Source organism: Cyprinodon variegatus, unplaced genomic scaffold (genome assembly GCF_000732505.1).
Source record: "Cyprinodon variegatus isolate N-32 unplaced genomic scaffold, C_variegatus-1.0 Scaffold335, whole genome shotgun sequence".
Classification (NCBI taxonomy): Eukaryota; Metazoa; Chordata; class Actinopteri; order Cyprinodontiformes; family Cyprinodontidae; genus Cyprinodon; species Cyprinodon variegatus.
Window position 1 is genome coordinate 457,897 of NW_015150788.1, and position 19,786 is coordinate 477,682.

A 19,786-nucleotide genomic window follows, 5' to 3' on the forward strand; every position below is an offset into this window, starting at 1 on the left:
ATGCTTTAGTACTTTTTAAGAGCTTAACGTTAAAAAAGTAAGCTTTCACCGCCACCCTTGGCTGGTATTAATTTTGTGTTTAAATGAAGATTGATCCCAAAATTTAGAATTTCTTAAAAGACAATTACAAATGAAAAGGTCAGATTTAGTGTTGATTCCTTGATAAAGATGGTTTTAAATCCAACAGAGAATAAATACATTATTGGAGTAATATTAAAATAGTAAAATAATTGCCAATAACGCAATTTTTTTATTTTTTTTATTATTCACAGATAATGTTCAGAGCCATCTGTTTTTCATTTATGTTAACTAGCACTCCAGCACCTGGGAACCTTTATTCAGTTGAAGATAATAGCTCACTAAATCTGAGCAATAACACTGATCATCATGTCACTTTTTAAATTCAGAGATCCAACTCTGCTGATTAGCACTAACGCTAAGCTGTCTGAACCAGGAGTCAGTTTTAAAAGGTTCCAGGTGGCTTTCCAACTTTATCTGTGGATGTTGCTGATACACCTTTGTTTATTCTGCAGTCTGGCTGCAGAAAATCATCAGAATTCAGGCCAGCATGCTCTTCATGAGAAACACAACGTGTTCCCTGGAAGAACGGATGGTTCTCAGCATTAAAACCATCTGACCAATGTCCCACAGCTCTGACCTCCTGTATGCCAACTCCTCTGCTTACAGCAAAGATTCCCAGTCCTTAAAGATTTCAAATGATACTCATCACTTTTAAAAGGCAGCATTTTGAGATCCAGATCTGTTATCATGCAACATCTTAAAGGAAAAGGACAGCAAATACTGATTGTGTTGCTGGTTAGCAAAGCCAGTAATGCTCTCTTAAATTGGTTAACTGGTCAAGGATTGTTGTCTTTCTTTTTAAACTATGGAAACCTTAATTTTTCTTTTGAAATAAACCAAAAAAAATTTTTTTTTTCAGTTTTCTTTAACTACTATAAATCAGAACAAGCACAAAAGCTGTGTTTGATGTTAAACCCCTGGATTTTTCTCCACCTAGGTCATCTTTGCTACCGTAAAACACAATCCTTTATGATTATTAATTAAAACAGACTCAGAAATATCCTCTTAAATATACTTTTTCTGAGCCACAGGTAAAGATGTAAAAAATATTTCATTTTAAGTTTTATTCTAATTGCCTAGCTATAAAATTTAACCTTTTTTAGGAGAAACTGGGTTTTTTGGACCAACAGAGTCAAAGTTGAAGAAAAATAAATAAATAAATCAACAAATGTAGAACTGTAAGACAAAACTTGGTGTAGCTGCAAACCTGTGTAGTAAAATCTGGATGCATCTAAATACATTTAAGGCCATCCCATAAAACTACTCACGCTACCTAACAAAGCAAGAACCTTTTCTTATTTTGGAAAGCTAAGTCTGTCTCATCTTTAGCTACCTGTAAAGCTGCTGTTCATGTCAGGGAGGTCCTCGTCGTCCTCCAGTTGGTTATCTGTAAGCCCTATTCCAGCATTTTGCATGTCATTGTAGGACTTGGCTCGTCGGGGAGTGGAGTTCTGCGAGCCCGGCAGGCTACCGCTGAGCCCGTCTGACAGCAGGGCATCACCACCGCTACCGCTGGTGTTAATCACTTTCCCGATGGGGGGCTGCACCGGCGGCTTGGGCGTCCCATAATAGTTACCTGGGGAACCACGCAAGAGCAGAGAGACAACAAGATAAAGGTTTGGAGGTTATAGTTATGAGTCTTTGGGTCAGAGGCTAAATAAGAACTAATAAATATTCCACAAGATAATACTCTATAATAACAGCTTGAAAAAAGATTAAAATTTAGTTTGTTGAAATGAAATACAATACAGACATTGAAACATAAGGTAAAAAGAATTTTCTTTTGAATGAAAAAAGGGGAAATTTATCAGAATTGTTATTAAAAAAATCCAGAACCAAGTTTTCCTCGAGAACCTCTGCAGCCGGTTTAATGCTGGGTGTACGTTGTACGATTTTTCACCATTTTCGGGCCAACTCTCTAGTCAAAAGGTGTTGAGCAAATCCCGCTATTGAAGTAAAGTTGAGTCTGACCAGCACCATCTCTTGGCACTGTGTCCGACGTGGTTTTTGGACGTGCAGTATGAGCAGTTGGATTACATCAGAGCGTCAGGCCGTACGGTGTGAGAACATACATCGTGAGCTGTGAACTTTTAAACCTGCCGTTTCATCATACAGTTTGAGCTGTAGCTGAGTACAATAATTGAAAATATCCTACAGTGTATGCCCTGTATAATACAGCAGAAATGTTCAGGCCAGTTTAGGGTGGCGATTTAACCCAACAGGTAAACTAGGCAAGGAAACCAGAGCACCAGGAGAGAAAACACACATTTAGACATACACCTTATGAAAACTGCTTCTAGAAAGAACTCACACTTGTACTGAATTCTGAATATGATTACTAAGGTTAAAAGTTATCTAAAACAACAAGCCCTAAGTAAAAAAATAATCTTTCTGAATGGAGTTTGCATGTTGTCCCTGTGCATCCATGGGTTTTCTCCGGGTACTCCGTCTTCCTCCCACAGTCCAAAAACATGACTGTTAGGTTAAATGGCTTCTCTAAATTCTCCTTAGGTGTGAGTGTGTGCATGAATGGTTGTTTATCCTGTTTGGCTCTGTGTTGCCCAGCGATGGACTGGTGACCCTTCCATGGTTTACCCCGCTTCTCACCAATAGACAGCTGGAAGTAGGCACCAGCAGATTATTATAGTTTTATTTTACATGAATGGGTACTCTGTGGTACCGACTGAATTATATCAATAAATTTAAAGCTGCTGAATTAGGTACTCATCCCTAGTTGGATAGTTTTACATACCTCAAATTGAACGATGATTTGTACAACAAAGAGCTCTGAATTTGTATTTGTCTTTTTATGTAGATCTATTTTTAAACAGTGAACAATTTAAAAAATGTGTTCTATATATACACTACAGAGGTTCCTTTGGTTAAAAACTAAGGACAGATATGTGCTATAAGGAGACCAAGGAATAAAAATCCTGAAAATAAGACAATAGTCTAGACTGAGACTGAGAGCCGTTTTAACGGAGTCCATCTTAAAAAAAACAAAAAAAAAACGTAAACATTAATTGCTACAGTATGCTCACAGAACTAAATAGAAATATTACCTAAAATGCACAATGAAAGTAACCATGTTTGTGTGCTTGAACAAAAATTATTTGGCAAAAAAAATCTAAACATTTATTTCACTCATCCTACAACTTTATTTTGTAAATTCTGTCAAATGGGTCAGAATTTTAATTTGCAGATTTGGATTGGTGATGCTACACCAATTAAAGGCATTATTCATAATTAAAAAATCTGATTGAATGGAAGAGATCTGTCTGTGATTGGCTGCTGGCCTGGTTTATTTCAATACATTTTGCCAAGTAGCTACAGTGTATATTTCAACTATTGGAGGTCATGTATTCATGAAGTCATAACTTCTTACCTAAAAGAATTAAAAAACTGATAGTTTTTGCCTCTAAGTTTAACTATTTCCACCCACATTAAGCTAAATCCTTGCCATTTGTCTAACAGTGGATATAGAAAATAAGCTGCTCCAGTTTACCGTCATATGTTCCAATTTCCAGCAGGGTTCCACTCTTCTCCAACTCGAGGAAGTCCTCTACAGACAGGAAGTTATAATCCACCCCAGGAACCTCTCCTTCACGCGGGGAGCGGGTAGTACCTGGATGTCCAATCAGAAACAAAGAAGAAGTTATTGGACCTAATTTAGCATTGATGTATCCTATAGCTAGTCACAACATATTAACACTAATTCCTTTAGCATAGCTGCAACACACAGGAAGAAACATTTCTAAAAAAAAAACAACTAAAAACTACATTTGGAAAAAAAGGTTAAGATCTCAAATTAGGATTTGTAAAATATATAAGTTGTTTATACAAAAAATTTGATGTTCAATCAGTCTGCAAAAAATCAAGAGTGAGAGTGAAGCATTCAGGTATCTTTAAGGGCAAGATTGCTCCACTTTTCAAAGTTCTAGTTTTTGCAGTGATGCAAAAGCTTAGAATGCTGCTCTGTTTATGGTGGCTGTAAAACTCAGAATCAAGGAGTTCTGGATGAGGCTGAGCACAGCTGGATGAAACACCCTGGATATGTGCAGGAGAGTGGTGTCAAACAAAAGGATATGAGCTGAAATGATGCAAGGTTAATAGTTAGAAAGTAGCTTCAGCTAGAAATTGCTTATCAGGTTGGAAATCTGGGTGTAGTTATTGACTCAGACCTGAACCTTCAGTGGCTCAGAAACAGTAACAAAGTCCTCCTCCATCACCTAAAGAACATCTCTAGGATTAAAGGAATAATGTCTCAGTAAGATCTTATTCATGTGTTCATATCTTGTAGAATTGATTACTACAGTGAAGTATTCAAAGGTTTGCCTAGAAAGTCAATCAGAGAGCTGCAGATGATGCAGAATGCAGCTGCCTGCGTCCTCACAAAAAACTTAGAAAGTGGAGCACCTCATCCCAGTTCTAAAATCTTTACACTGGCTCCCTGTATACCAGAGAATAAACTAAAATATTTCTGTTGTCTATAAGTCTCTGAATGGTTGAGCAATAAATATATAACAGACTTGTTGTCGGTGAATCAACTGCCCAGACCAGAACCAAACATGCTCCACTTATCTAGAATAAACTAAGAGAAAATTCAAAGTTTCTTCTAATTAAGATTAAAAACATATTGTTCTAAAATGACCTTCAACTTTACCATCTAAATATTAATAAAGCTTGCAATCCATCTTTATTTCTTTGTATTATAATGTCCTAATTAATAATCATTATAATATTTAATTTCTGTTCTACTGAATTATTAAAGTTCATTAATTATTCAATTACCTTAATATCACTTCAATGCACTTTTCTTATATTTCTTCCTGGATATTCATGTAGGGCCTACAGCACTTTAAATCGTGTTGCCATAAAATTTGCTGTATAAATAAACTTCCCTGTCCTAAAGCTAATGCTACCGAAAGCTATCTGGCTATAACAGTGTTCATATACACAATAAAACCCCATATAAACTATTTAAAAGGCTGAAGATGATAATCCTTAAGACTAATTATGACCAATGATGCCATCCCCCTTAACAATCAGACTTGTGTTTTTTACATTTGGAACAGCAATCAAGCAGGTAATAAAAACAGAACCTGTTCAATAAAAACCTTAATAATGGAAACACAGAAAAAGCAATATGACCGTAGTGGTACCAACCAAGTACCAAGTACTAACACTCTGTGGAATATATACAGCTGCATGTTACCTGTGCTAACTGCACAAATCGCTAAAAAAAAGCTAATCAAAATATGAATTCTTTGAAAACACCTAAAAATATATATGTATATATATATAGTATACATGTCAGATTAAATAATACTACTTATACTTCAGCGATAGTATCAAGGTGTTACTTTATTGTATATCTCGTACCATGTCTTTTGGTTGTGCTGTTCTTTTTACATCTCTTTGCAGGTGATGAAGCAGACTGAAAATGTTTTATCATTATCTCCCTTTTATCTCCCCTTTCTTTCATCTTTTCTCCTTTTTTTCAGTTTTACCTTTCCTGTTCTACCTACATTGCAGTGTCCATATAATCTGTAAAACTCCCTGCATAATTATAATAAAGCAATTTGTATGCATAAATAAAGCAGAACACTATGGCGATAGCCGTACTGCTCCACTTGTAAAAGTAAATCTGTTGGGCTCTTTTTGGCATCAAGACAATTACTCTTATAGCCACATTGTCAAACAGGAGACTGTTAAAAAAAAAAAACATTTGGCTACTGAAACATTTTTTGGCAGAGAACTACTCAAAATTGCAATTTCGGTTTTCAGCCACAGACATTTAACACCGAAACAACATGGCCCAAACTTGTGATGATGTGACAACATCATAACGAGCACGAGGAAAAAGGATCAGGAGCAAAAAGCACAGCCAGGACACAGAAACATTGACGAGCGCAAAGAGAAAAGGAATGAAACAAGAGAGCCCAGGTGTGAAGCACAGTTCAGCATGAGGCAGACATGTTGTGAGTAAAGATGTGTGATTTTAAATGCTGCATATCGGGTCTCACTGCACACTCAAGTCAGTGGCACAAACATTATGCCATAGAAATCCAAACGTCTCCGTCACCATTTTGAATATGAGAAGAATGAGACACAGAAAAGGAAACTGATACAGAATGTGCTCACTCTGTGGCGGACGTCTTTGAAAAGACAAGACAATGTCAGTGGTAGATAGTATTTTAGTTGAGATTAGTACCAATTGTAGCCAAAAATGCTTTGGTTCTAATAGTTGACAAAATTCATTTCAGTGTTTTCTTTTTGTTTTTTCTTGGTTTCCTCATTTTATTGCTTCGGTTTCGACCACAGACTCTCCCTTCAACTTAGACAACTTTTACTGTCATTTTTTATACATGGATGGTATACAAAATGAAATTTTGTTTAGCACAGCTTTCCAGGCAGTAAATGAACATTTCTATTCCATAAAGTGCAGCAGTGATCAAATGTAAACACTGTGGGAGAAAAAACATGGTGCAAAAAATGCATTGATATGGAAGTTCAGAGCTTTAATATATATGGTGCAAATATGCAGTATTTTTGGTTCAGCGTTATCAGTGTGATGCAGAGTTATAACATGATTTAGAGTTTTCTCAACAGTTCATCAGTCTGATGGCGGTGGGGATGAAGCTGTTGCAGAACCTGCATCAAATGCTGCAAAGCCTCTTCCCAGAAGGCAGCATTTCTGTATATCCCTACCCTAACTTTAATATTAGAAAAGTTTGTGTAAGCTATGAATGCCTGAAAAAAGTGGTTTAAATGCTTATATATCCTCATATAATCAGGTGAAACTGATATATTTTAGGCTATCTAATAATAAGTAGAAAAAAAAAACTATTTCATGCTCTGAGCTGTGCTGATAACGGCAGCCTGAAAGTTACACCCAATTACCAACAGCAACATTGATGTTGATGAAAGAGCAGCAAAATGAACAAAGAGCAGCAGATCTGGTTAGCTGGGAAAAGATGATTTTTTTCAGTCTTGCCTAAAATTGAAATAGAAAACAGGACTGTGATTCTCCTTGTGTGAGCCGGTTTATCTTTGATGTGGCGCGTCGGCTGTGAGATTCATTCAGTGCTTTAAATGGCTGCTAGTTGGGCAGCATAACAACGGCAAAGAAAGGATTCCATTCTTCTTTTACATATTTCTCAATCAGCTTTAGAATTGATTTATATACATTTTCTACACATTTTTATGATCAGAAACCCAATGAATAACTCAATCCAGACAATGTCCTTTATTTCATGCCTCTCTCTTTCTGTCTCCCATGATTACGTCGTCTCTGATAAGCAATAAGCAGGTAAAAATAGATGTGAGGTAATATGGGGGAAAGGCTCCCTCTGCCGCCACGCTCTGTGACAATGGTGATAAATCACAGGCGTGTACATCCCATCTTCAACAGTAGAGCGTCACATTCACCCCAGCATGCAACAAAGAGTGCTGTCCGTGTCTAATGCCCATCATTTTCTTTGCACAAAGTAATCTTGACCAGCATCAACTGGATCCCCAAGCTGTCGTATTAAGGGAGTGCATTTCATTTGCATGTGCATCACAGGAGTTTAAATTTAGTTCACCTTAAAGCGTCTTCAGCCGACTGTCGGCTTATTTTCCCACCAAACAACGGCCGCCATTGATTGAACTCTATCTAGATACTTCTCTTAGAAAACCAAATAGGAAGTCTAACTGTGACCAGTATATAAAAGGGGACAGAAAAGCAGAACCTTGGCTTGAACCCATGCCTACCACTCTGTTATCACCAAAGGCTGAATTCATTCACTAAAACCTCAACACAAAAGCTCCTTTTGACCAAGCTGTGTATTAAAAGAAGAGGGATGATTGCTTGAAAGTTCTGCTAGTAGAGATCAGATTAATTTAGTGAATATTACACTTTATATTGACTCTAGAAAACATAATAATGCCAATCCCAAAAGTTATTTTCTGCTATTGGCACAAATAATGAATCCATCGAAGATTTTTGCGATCATATACATCATATGCTGGCATTGTGAACACTAGTGAACTAGTGAACACTTTAATGTTCTTTTTACTTTCTGCATTTTTTTTACTTTTTTATTTTTCCTACTTGCTTTGATTCTGTTTTATTTTCCTTTATTTTAATCTTGTAAAGCACTTTGCAATGTCTTTGTACTGAATTGTGCTATACAAATTAATTTGCCTTGCCTTGCCTAGAAATGGGCTGATAATGGGGAAAACTGAGCTATCTGCTTAAAAATATATGTTTGTACACAATGCTAAGACAAAACGTTTCTGGGTTTTTACTGATCTGTATTGCTCTACATGAACTCTAGCTCATAGGCGTTCTGTAAAAATACAAAAATATGAAGCTTCGCATAGGTCTGATCTATTTCAGAGAAGGAACAGTAAATAAAATGCACATAATTAAAGCAAGGGATGAGAGGAAACGGAGACGGAAAGAAAAAAGAAAGCCAGAATGACCCCAGTGATGATTTTATCCGGAATAAGCTGGTTTTCTGATTTAACCTTTTCCGAATTGTGAATCAGCTACATGCACACTAAATTATGTGTAGCCTTCCTACGTTTCAGTAGGAAGTAAAATATGCCAAGGTTTTCCATACCTTTTCATCCCTTTAAACCTAATTTCCTTCTGCAAGTTCATAGTTGGGGTTTTTGAAAAGGATTAAACATCTTTCTTATTACTACATATTAATATTCAACAGTTTATGGATGTGGTTTTGGCCACACGGAAAAAGAGAAAGAAAGGTTTTTTAAAAGCTAAAACAAAACCAGAAATATCTAGTGATTGTTTGATTCCAGTTATCACACTAATATTCTTGACTCAAGGGTGGTGACTGATGGATCAGAAAACAGATACTGTGTCCAAGAAAATTACGCATTATTTATTTTTCTTTGTTAAATGTGCAGAAAAACCCCAGAAAAAAGCTAAACATCTTCTGAATATGTTGGCTGAACTGGTATTTTACAATACCAACAATGGAACTAGTGTACTAGTGGACTGAAAGATTACAGATTAGAAATTCATCACCACAAAACCTGCATAAAAAAAAACAGATTACAGTTCACACATCCTGAAGAAAATAAAAGTGGATATTTGGATGCAATCTCCTTGGTTACATTTGGAGCAAAAGGCGGAGTGTTGGCCTAGTGTTAGAGCAGTGCGCTTGTGCTCTGAGAAGGTTGCAAATACCCGTTTCGAACCCAAAAGCCTGCAATCTGGGTCCCTAAGCAAGACCCTTAACCCCACACTACTCCCTGAGCGCCGCACAATGGCAGCCCCACTACTCCCCACGGGACTGGGTTTAATGCAGAGAGTTCATTTCTCCAGTGTGAGATAAATACATTTCAATTATTCCAAGCACAAGCAGTCAACATCTTGAGAGGGTTTCTTTTACACGAGGGACTAGTACAATTCACAAGTTAGGTCGCATCATAAGAAATAAGATAATATTCAAGCAACATCTGAAGACATCAGCCAGGAAATTACAGCTTGAGAACAAATTGATCTTCCAAAAAAGATAATGACCACAATCACAGTGCCAAATTAATCAAAGGTGCTCGAGTAAAAAGGCCAGAATGCTGAAATGGTAACGACAAAGCCAGGATTTAGGCTTCAGAAAAGAAATGTATAAACAAAGCTAAGGTGGTAAAGGTGGCCTACAAACAACAAGGGTCTTATTTATAAGGGACTCGTAGGATCTCTACTAAAAGTGTGCTAAGGTATGAAACGAAGACAGGATTTAAGCAAAAAAACAAATCCTAATTTTTAACGCACACAACAAAACCAAGCAAAAACAGAGATGAATATGGGTCTGGTGTTGTCAGAACAACATACACTGTCAGATCGGCATACCATTAGTTTTTATGTAACTTAAAGGAATTCAGAGTCACAATAAAAACCATAGGCAATGTTTTCTATGATTTTAAACATGAAAACAATATCTAACAAAAGTTACATTCCTGCAACCAGGTTTTTTTTTACTACTAAATAAAATTTAAATAAAATTTTAAATGAATATTGACTGACGTCTCTCAACATCCCTGAAACTTCAATCACTTCTGTCAATTTCTACATCAAAGAAATAACAGTATAATCAAAGCTGATTTTCTAAACTTGCATGTTCGGTACACTGCTGCTAAAAATCAATGTGGGAATAATTCTGTGTTGCTCTTGTGCACGCATGCGTATTAGAACAATGTAATGCTATTCTGACAGAACACCGGCAGCTCGGTCTCTCTCAGTACAAAGATCTCAGATCATTGCTTATGGACTACACATGGGTCAGAGTTGGCATAATGAACTCTATATTTTCACAACAACTTTATATTTCATAAACCAAGTCATTTGCCTGGAAAATGGCAAATGCACTTTCTGATTCCATTTTTGTGTCCATGAAGTTTTTATGAACAAGTCTCCCGTTTTCTCTGGGAGAATGGGCTAAAAATGGCAGCAAACTATTGTCAGACTGTTAACAGCAATTTGACAACAACTTATGAGAATTGATTATAAAATTTGAAAAATCCTGACTACTATACGATTTTTTGCCGGCTTTCCAGTCGTCGAATAATTTTCCGATCAGGCCGACTTTCAGCCTGATCGTGCGTCGTGTAGTGTACAGGGAGTAAGGAGGGGCGATCAGCCTCTCACGACCATCTCCCAATCAGCAAACGTGAGGTAAGTAGTAAATCAAAGATGTTTCAAATTCAGTCGGCCGTTGTGGGCAAATCGATCAGTGGGCACACAAGGACTCTTCTTCTTCTTGTTCCTCTCAGATGAAAACACAGAAGCATGGCAGGTGTGCGAGTGAAATGAAGTTCATTCTGTTAGACGAGTCCGAGTAGCACCATCTCACTGTGGAGCGGAGCCCGACGTGGTTTTTAGACGTGCAGTAAGCAGGTAGATTACATCACAGCGTCGGGCCGCACATGCATCGTGAGCTATGAACTCACACTGTACAGTCCTGTAGTACAGTGTGAGCTGCAGCTGCATGCTATTGAAATAACTATTGAAAAATAAAAATCACAAAGTGTATGCCCGGCTTAAAAAAGAAAAATTTAGTTTAACAGAGTGAAGAAAATGTATGCAGTGAACATCAGATTTCAGCTGTATATGCCAATAAAGTATTTAGCCATCTAACACAACATGGTAAAGGAGACCCTTTTCCTCTGAAATATAAGTTAGACAAAGTTTCCTTTTACACTAAAGTGGTCCTGCTATAAATAGTTAAGAGGGTATGGTCAATTCTCATCATTTTGATGTTTATTAACAAAACTATGGAGCAATACTATATGTTGTTGGAAAGGTAAAAAAAAAATGTATATTTTATTTGATTATATTTACACAATAATACTGTTACACAACCACCAGGATAATACTGTTGAATTTCTTTTTTCAATGACAGAGAGAATCATTTCCTGTAGGAAATGTACAGTTGCAGATAAATAGGAAAAAAAAGGTTACGTTAAATTGGTACCACAAGCTTAGACCTTTATCATATCAACTATAAACAGAAAATAAAAATCTCTGATTGGTGCGTCTCTACTCGGTGCCGACCAAAATAACAATAACCATTGTTAGAGGAAGTCAGAAATTAGCATTTAGTGAACTTGTCACCGTTTTAAAGCACACCAATTAAGCATGCTTAAACACTCAGAATTTGACACTGCTGTGCTTAAAAAATGAAAATCTCTGCAGCAGATTGAACTGCTGCTGGGCCAACCCTGCTAAGAACAACTACTACCAGCTTGTTTAAGGAATACAATTGTAAAACAGGGAATGATTAGTCCATGTTGCATTTTTCCCCTCATTAAGCAAATTAATTGAAACACCGATCACACGTATTTTTAGGGAGTTATGCAAACATCATGTTGAACATAGTAACGAGGTAACTTTCAATTTTGATTTAAAAATAGAGGATTGGTCACCAGGAAAGATAGAGTTAAATCCTTGCCGCCTACACTGCGTGGCCCCTATGGTGACCCGATTTGACTCATGCTGTGGAGAACAAATAAAGTTCAACACCTCTGCCTGAAAAGCAAAGGGCATGTGCTGAACGCTGCCCTGCATTTCTACTCGTATGCAGAGATGAACCATGTTTGTTGCCATTAACCAGATGGGAAAAAACAACATAAAAGGGATGAGGCACATTTTAACACCAGGATGTTAGAAGGGGAGGAGCTGATCTACAACCAGTGAGGTGACACCAATACAACACTTTTAGTTGGTAAATACTAGTTTATGTTCACCGTCAGTCACTGTCAAGGGTTATAGAACATCACTGGTTGCCTTACATCGCTTTTCAGGCCACAGGAGCTGCTGAACAGACTGCAGTACTTCAGAAACGTCTTCATGACAGCTGCTATATATAAATATTTCTTAAAGCTTGAGAGGCAAAAACAGGAAACATGTAAAAGCGATGCATAGGTAAGTGCAACTTTTCATCTACATTTCTACATTCAAGACGACCCCAATCAGGCTGCAGGGCCCGAGCATAAACAAAGATAATCTAATGATCAGAGAAACTGCCCATAGTGTTTAACAAGCCAATATAAAAAGGTTACGCGGCAGCAAACAGGAGGAAAATTATAAGGAGAACAGATGTTTGTCTTTTGACATTTACTTTTCGGGGGAAAATAAAAACATTAAACTTTAAACTGGACCTTTGTGTTTGTTTAAGGACGTCATGTGGATACTTGACTCCATGTGGATGTTTGCGCAGCTTCTAGTTAAAAAGCCTCACTGCAGCTCCTATATTTTTATTACAGAACAAATTTATCACTTAACTTCACTGAATTTTTCTTTGGGATTAATAAAGAATTGAATTGAACTGAATTAAATTGAATATCTTAATTCCATCAGCTTCAGGTGGCTTAAGTCTTTTATATTGAATATTTACCAAAGACTTTGTAGTTGAGATAAATCTGGACTCCAATAAGGACAATCAGAGTGTACCAATTATGATAAATTACTAGAGATACACCAAGAAACTGGCTGGGGAATCCCATTATATAATTAATAGCTGGATTTGCCCCGACAGATGACCGTAGAGTTAGAATCTCCTCTCCAAAGTGGCTTTTTTTCCCAAATCAGTGAATGCACCATGGGAATAAGCTACTAAGTCATGCCGACGGTGATATTTTCTTTCAACTAGAGAAAAAAATGTGCAGAAATAAAATCAAATAGGAACAAAGAAATGTTCATGAACAACGAAACTGAGGTTTAGAGCAGGATGGTGAATAAAAGCATAAAAACTCTGGTGGCTATTATGTCAAATGCATATATAATATCTGGTCTTATTAGTGTTTAAAAAGAGTAATCGCAATACATACTGACCGACTAGTATTATGATTAATCTGTGTTATTAAATAAGCAACCACATTCTCTTTATAGGTCTAGGTATCTCTATAAGACCTTCTGAAGACTGTAAGCTCATTAAAACAGTGTGCTGCACAACATCTATTCACAAAAAACATTTGAATCAATAAAATAGCAGATGAAAAAGAAGATAAAACTGCTGGGAGCGCCAGAATGATGCCCAAATCGCTGTTTTTTCCCCCACTTTAGCTAGAATGTACATAAGTCATTAAATTGATGCCAGATTTGGATTCACCATGAAGTAGTAAAACCAAAACCAAAAAAATTTCCCTTCTAGGGATACAATTAATGAATATTTTGCTAATTAATTGATCAGTTGAATATAATTTTTTTCAATTTATTGTTTAATAATTGGAATACAGAATCAAAACAGGTGAAACTACAACTTTTCCAATTTAGGAGTTCTGGATGTAGCGTACTGATGAACAAAAAAGCTTTTGTTTACCTTAAATTCAAAACAATTATATATATATATTCTTACAATTCTGGCACAATTACTGCGCTAAGTGGGTTGCTCTGTCAGCTAAAGACATGTTTAAGGGTCTCTATACTCGAATACATTACTAAATTAGTTGACGGTTGTATCAATAAGTGTTTCAGCCCTGGTCATTTCTAAATTTAAAAATAGGAAAAAGAAACAAGGTTTTTCAAAACAATAGAAGCTCCTTACTGGAAACTTAAGTCTTCTAGCTGTTAGCTGTACTAACTTTTACCATTTCAAGAACTATAAGAGCTGTCTTTTGATAGGATTTTACCAACTTTTATAATCAAAACCTTTTCAGAAGCAATGTCGGTTCATTTGAACAGTGATGTTTCTAATACAGACATAGGGATGTTGCTGAGTAACATTCAAATAGCTGCCATCATAAAAGACAATAGCATCCGTCATATTATTTATGAGAAAGTATGAAGTGCTCTTTAGTGATGTATAGTGTAAAATATCAGGGTAGTCTTATCAAACCCATTCATATGGTTAATGTTGGTAGTTGCTTTATTGCTGACATCACGACCAGCAAACTTCCACAATATGAAGAAATGGCATTCCTTCGTTCTCCGTTTATCTCTGTATTTTGGACATATTAATAGTACTTGATGCATTCTGCAAGCGGTAAGAATATCGGGGAACAAACATGCTCAACTTAATAACAATGAGTAAAGAGGGGGTTCCTCAAGGTTGTATTCTTAGCCTACTGATGTTTAAACTGTTAACACACAGCATTGCGTACGCCCATTAAGGAAAGCCTGATCATTTGTTTACAGATAACATCACGCTAGTTATAAAGATTCAGTATATTTTAAGGGACTGCTAAATCATTATGCAGGACAAAGGTTGCTGCAGACACAATAACGAACATAACTATCCACTTTAAATGATAGACAAGAGGGCCTTGCAAAGGATAAATGTCTTTGACCTCTGTCCAGATTTTGTTTCAGTAAAAGAATAAGTCTGAATATTATATCAGATGCTTTAGACTCCCAAGTCCAGTCAATGAGGGCCACCATCTTGCAACTTTTACGTGCATCCCTTCTCCTACATACCTGACTAATGGCGGATTTCCCTAAAGCCAGGCGTACACTATACAATTTTATGCCCTTCTACGGCCGATTCTCCAGTCGTGCGAGAAACTTTTGGACGGGCCGAGTTTCAGCCTTATCATGCGGTGTGTAATATACAGGGGGTAATATAGGCCGATTAGCCTCTTACGACCACCTCCCATAAGGTCGGGAGAAAATGAAACGTGTTAGAAATTCAGTCGGCCGTTGTAAGATTGCATCAGAGCATCGGGCCGCACAGTGTGAGAACATGCATCGTCAGCGGAGAACTTTTAAACCCTGCGGTTTCGTTGAACAGTTTGAGCTGTAGCTGCGTTCTATAACTGGAAAATATTACACAGTGTATGCCCGGCTTTAGATTTTCATTCATGCCGATTAGGAAATAAAATAGATTTGCTGTGCTTCAGGAAATCTGGAGGATGTAAAGCTCCATTCAAACACTTCATTAACCAGGGAAGAACTTAAAAGATACACAAAATTGATACCAGGTCACCTTTTTCAGGTGATTTTTGATAATTGCAACTATTGCTTCAGTGTAACTCTGACCTAAGCACCAATTTAAACGTTTTTTCCACCACAGAGGATCTTTCACCAACTTCAGAGAGCATCCAGTTACACCTTTCAAACCACGATCAATACATCAGACAGCCTTCGGTCACAATCCTCGCACTGACCTTGGCGGTCTCAGTTTGCCTTCTCCGTTAACCAGCTTACAAGGGATCAGCCTTTAATTGTCTCTTTCATGAGGTCTTCCCATTATGTTCACTAAAAATGACACAGCAAATGCTCCAATGATTGACAGTTTGGATCATAGACAGCAGCACATGTTGGAGTTTGTTGCAGCATTGTGACTGTTCCTTGCAAAAGTTAAAAGCCTACAGAGATCTACCTTAATTCTATGTGATAAAGACAATGTTGTGCATTATTTGAGAAGTTATAATTATGCAAACAATGCTCTAAAAAGTGTGTAATGCCTTTATATTAAATTAAACATGAGTTCCTTTGACATAGAAGTTGCACTTACAGCCATCGGTTCTTAGGGCGGTCCCTAAAAACTTAAAAAAATAAATAAATTTACGCCTTTTTGGCAAAAAATTTTAGATTAATAAAACTAAGCATAGAGTATCCCTCTGTAAATTCCCAACAGGCTTTAGCTCTGTTCTTTGACTAGACCATCCCAATATGAACATGCTTTGATCTGGCTCTGGCTGCATGTTTCAAGTTCTTTGTCATTCTAAGGCTAAATTACAGTAAAATCAATTGACTGGGGGATAAAACGGAACATTTTATCTCATTCAAATTTTCATTCCTAAAATTTAAATATCCTTTCTTTACAATTCACAATTAATAACCTAATCAGCCAAAACCTCATAAAAGAGCTTTTGATTTTACTACCGTCTTCTTCTCTTACTCTTCCTCATTCAGGCTACAAACCAACATCAAATAGCAGACACATCCAGCCACTCATCTATATTTAATTGATAGCAGCCTATTTTAAGGGTGTGGATCTCTAGTGGCATGACAGGCCAAGACGGGTAATATTTATCCTTGCACTGTGACGTGCAACTCCTTTAGAAAATATAGTGATACAAAAGCAAAAGATTTAAAAAAAGGAACGAGAAATTAATCTGTCCTTGATATTGCTTTAAAAAACAGCCACTGTAACACTGGAGACTTTAAAAGAAGGTGCATGCCTCCACTTAGGCATAAGCCAGCTTCTAAAAATACTCGTGTGAAAAATCTGTTTATTCCAAACACTTGCATTCCCCCCAAAGCAACCGAGCACCCTGAGCGAACATATCCCCGAGGCTTGGCCTTGCAGTTTAGCTGTGACCTACATTTAATTCCTTCCACAGGACAATGCTGGTGTCAACGATTTTTACACAATTTGGGCCTTTTTGCCCCGAGCTGAAGAGATGTCTTGCTTGACATCTTCAGCAGATCCAGTTTCATTGTGCTGTTTAGTTTTCCTAAAGCTCCTCTGAGCCTCACAGATGGCTTGATTTCAGTAGAGGAAAGTGAACCAGTTTAACTTCACAGCTGAAATAAAGATCCAGGGAAAATGACCAAAAGTTGCTATGTGTAATTGCAAGGTGTCGTTATTTTCAGTCACAGTGAAGATGCAAAGCTTACAGAGGCCTTTAGTCTGCATGAATCATCAATGGCCAACAACTCACTAGTAATCCCCTATGAATATCTTTTGCATGGTTGATGAAATGACAGAGGAAGACCCAGTGGCACATTCAATTTTCATTATATTGTTCTTTCTGCAATATTTTCACAGAAATGACCATTCCTAAAGATTTCTTAAAGCACAGCAAGTTACAGGAATGGTTTTATTCATCTGACACCCTTCCGCTATTTTGAAACGTCTCAGTTCAACATTGGATGTGTGAACAATACGAGTGGCAATAAATAAACCAACAATGTCTCAGTTGAAAGAATTTAAGGCTTTTTATTACAACAGGACCTCAAATCTGGAATCCAATACAAAATCCTTGTTCTTTCACCAATATTCATTGAAATCATTTACGTCCTTGAAGGTATTGTATGTAGTTTCTCTATGTGTTTAATTCAGATAAATGGCTACATACATTAGCTGATGTAGATTTCAAATGTTAAGATCATTGACTGCAAGCTCCCTTAAACTGCCACCTCCATATTTACAGTTTTTCAGCAAAGGAAACTGTGTTTTTGTGTTTGAACATCATCGTTTCGTAGTTGAGCTTCAAGTTTCCATTTTGGATCTATCAGCTCAAACTACAAGAGTTGTCAATTGTCTACAGTTGTCAATTAGTGTTTTACTATGAATGGGCTATACTGTTGATTTTCTTGATTATACAAAGAAAACTTTTGAGATACAATTGAGTTTTCTTTTAATAATAATAATAAAAAAAAACTGATGTTTCCTTACTTGAAAAAACTAGTATGGTTAGGATTAATGTTCTGGTATAATCATTCAAAGCTTGTTCCATTAAATTATGAATAAAAGCTGGAATTAAATAATGAATAAAAGCTGCAATTAAATGATAAAAAAAAAAAAAAACAGAACACAGAGTTTGACACATTTTTTGCAGCGCTACTACCCAGTTTGGCCAGCGAAACAAAGATTTTTTAAAAGCAGACATGTTTTATTATCATGGAAATCATGGCAGATGTACTGCAAAAGAGATAGAAGAGTTTTTAAATCTTTTAAAACACAAATCTACCTTCATTATAATATATTGTGATTAAAATTTTAAGTCTGTATGACCCATGATGTTATGATTTAAAGTGCAATTTTTGATTTTTTAGGTAGATTGACCTTTACTGGTCAAACATTCAGTCAGACACCTGGAATGTTCTCGTAACTCTTTAAAGTGTGGATGCTGTTACCGAGTGAAGGAGAGTCAAAGTTAACTATTTTGAATGAAAAACAAGGTATGGAAGTGCAGAGATGAAAACAGATATTTAAAAAAGAGAATATATATTTCCAGCAATGTGTGGCGGTTCTCGCTATTCTCCTTTTAACCCTAAGAGACTTTTAGCCGACGATGAGACGGCTGATTGAAACACAGCAAAATTTCTCAGTTAAATCCTTTCATCTCCTTTGGTGAAGATGCTGAAACTGGAAATGCTAAAAGCCTTTTGGAAATTTCAAAGTCAAGGTTAAGTCTCATACACTTACAGAAAACACAAAGGGACTGCATTTTCAATGACACTAAGCAAGCTAGTCAATAACAGAAAGCAAACTTTAAACTCCATAATCGTTGTAATCATTTTATAATACTTTATCTGACAAATAAATATATAGCTTTCCCAGGAGATTACTAACAAATGTTCTTAGGCACTGACACTAGTACATTTAACATAAACCAATAGATATGCATTTGTGACCTTCAGTTAGAGAAAAAATATCTTACTTTAAATGATCTTTGTAATGCAGCCCACCCAACTAGAATACACAAAATAACCCAAATGGAATGCTATTTTCCAAGGATTTTGCATTTTTTCGAGAAAAAAGCTGAATGTGCTTTGAATAATAAGCTTACTGCTTCATATCATATGTATACAATTTGTAGAGTCCAGAGAAATTCAAAAGATGCTCATCAGTTCTGAATGATAGAGCCAAAATATTTGGTCTCCAGGATGACAATGTAAGCTTTGTGTTTTAAACCAATCTGGAGGGGAAAAAAACAAAGGTTTGATGGTTTTAGATTATTTCCATCATCTTAATGAAGTACTTGATAAACCATCCACACGACCAAAGATACGGTTATTCTTCAAAAGGTTTAACTCGTACAATTATACAGAAAACTCAAACATCAGCAACTATAAACAAAGAATAAAGAAATGAAATGTGTTGGAGAATAAGATTAGGTAATTTTTAAAATATTGAAGCGATCATAACTGCGTGTAAACAGTGGGACAACATCAACGTGTTTGACCATAATTCATCATCATAATTGTTCTATTAATAGAGTCGGCTGTTGTCACAAAGCTGCTGGCATTCAGGTCGGACAGGGAAGACATTTATTTCAAATGATTTGTTTCTAAGTGTTTTTTTAAATAATATTAGAACAAACCAAACTGAAACTATTATATTGTTGATTTGTAAAGCATAAGAGAGGCTGTAAGTTAAAATAAAAACCAGGGCTTTAGTGTTTTATTCTATGATGTCAGTGTGCAAGCCATTATCTGGACAGCTTGGTTTAAACTCTCAGGAGAACAGCTCCCCATCACTATCTGCAGCTATTCCACCTTCAGTCATTAAGGTCTTTTTGTCTT

The 19,786-nt window shown here is 36.5% G+C and overlaps 1 protein-coding gene across 13 annotated transcripts in view; it reads right to left on the reverse strand.

Annotated features, from left to right (window-relative positions):
• LOC107091395 (membrane-associated guanylate kinase, WW and PDZ domain-containing protein 1-like) overlaps nt 1–19,786 on the reverse strand; it is a 166,298-nt gene that overhangs the window by 65,386 nt on the left and 81,126 nt on the right. For all 13 annotated transcript variants that reach the window (XM_015385276.1, XM_015385277.1, XM_015385275.1 and 10 more), the window contains 2 exons: nt 3,587–3,706; nt 1,415–1,657 (listed from right to left, as the gene is read on the reverse strand). In XM_015385276.1, the coding sequence (XP_015240762.1) occupies nt 1,415–1,657; nt 3,587–3,706 (363 nt within the window). The remainder of the gene's footprint in view (nt 1–1,414; nt 1,658–3,586; nt 3,707–19,786) is intronic.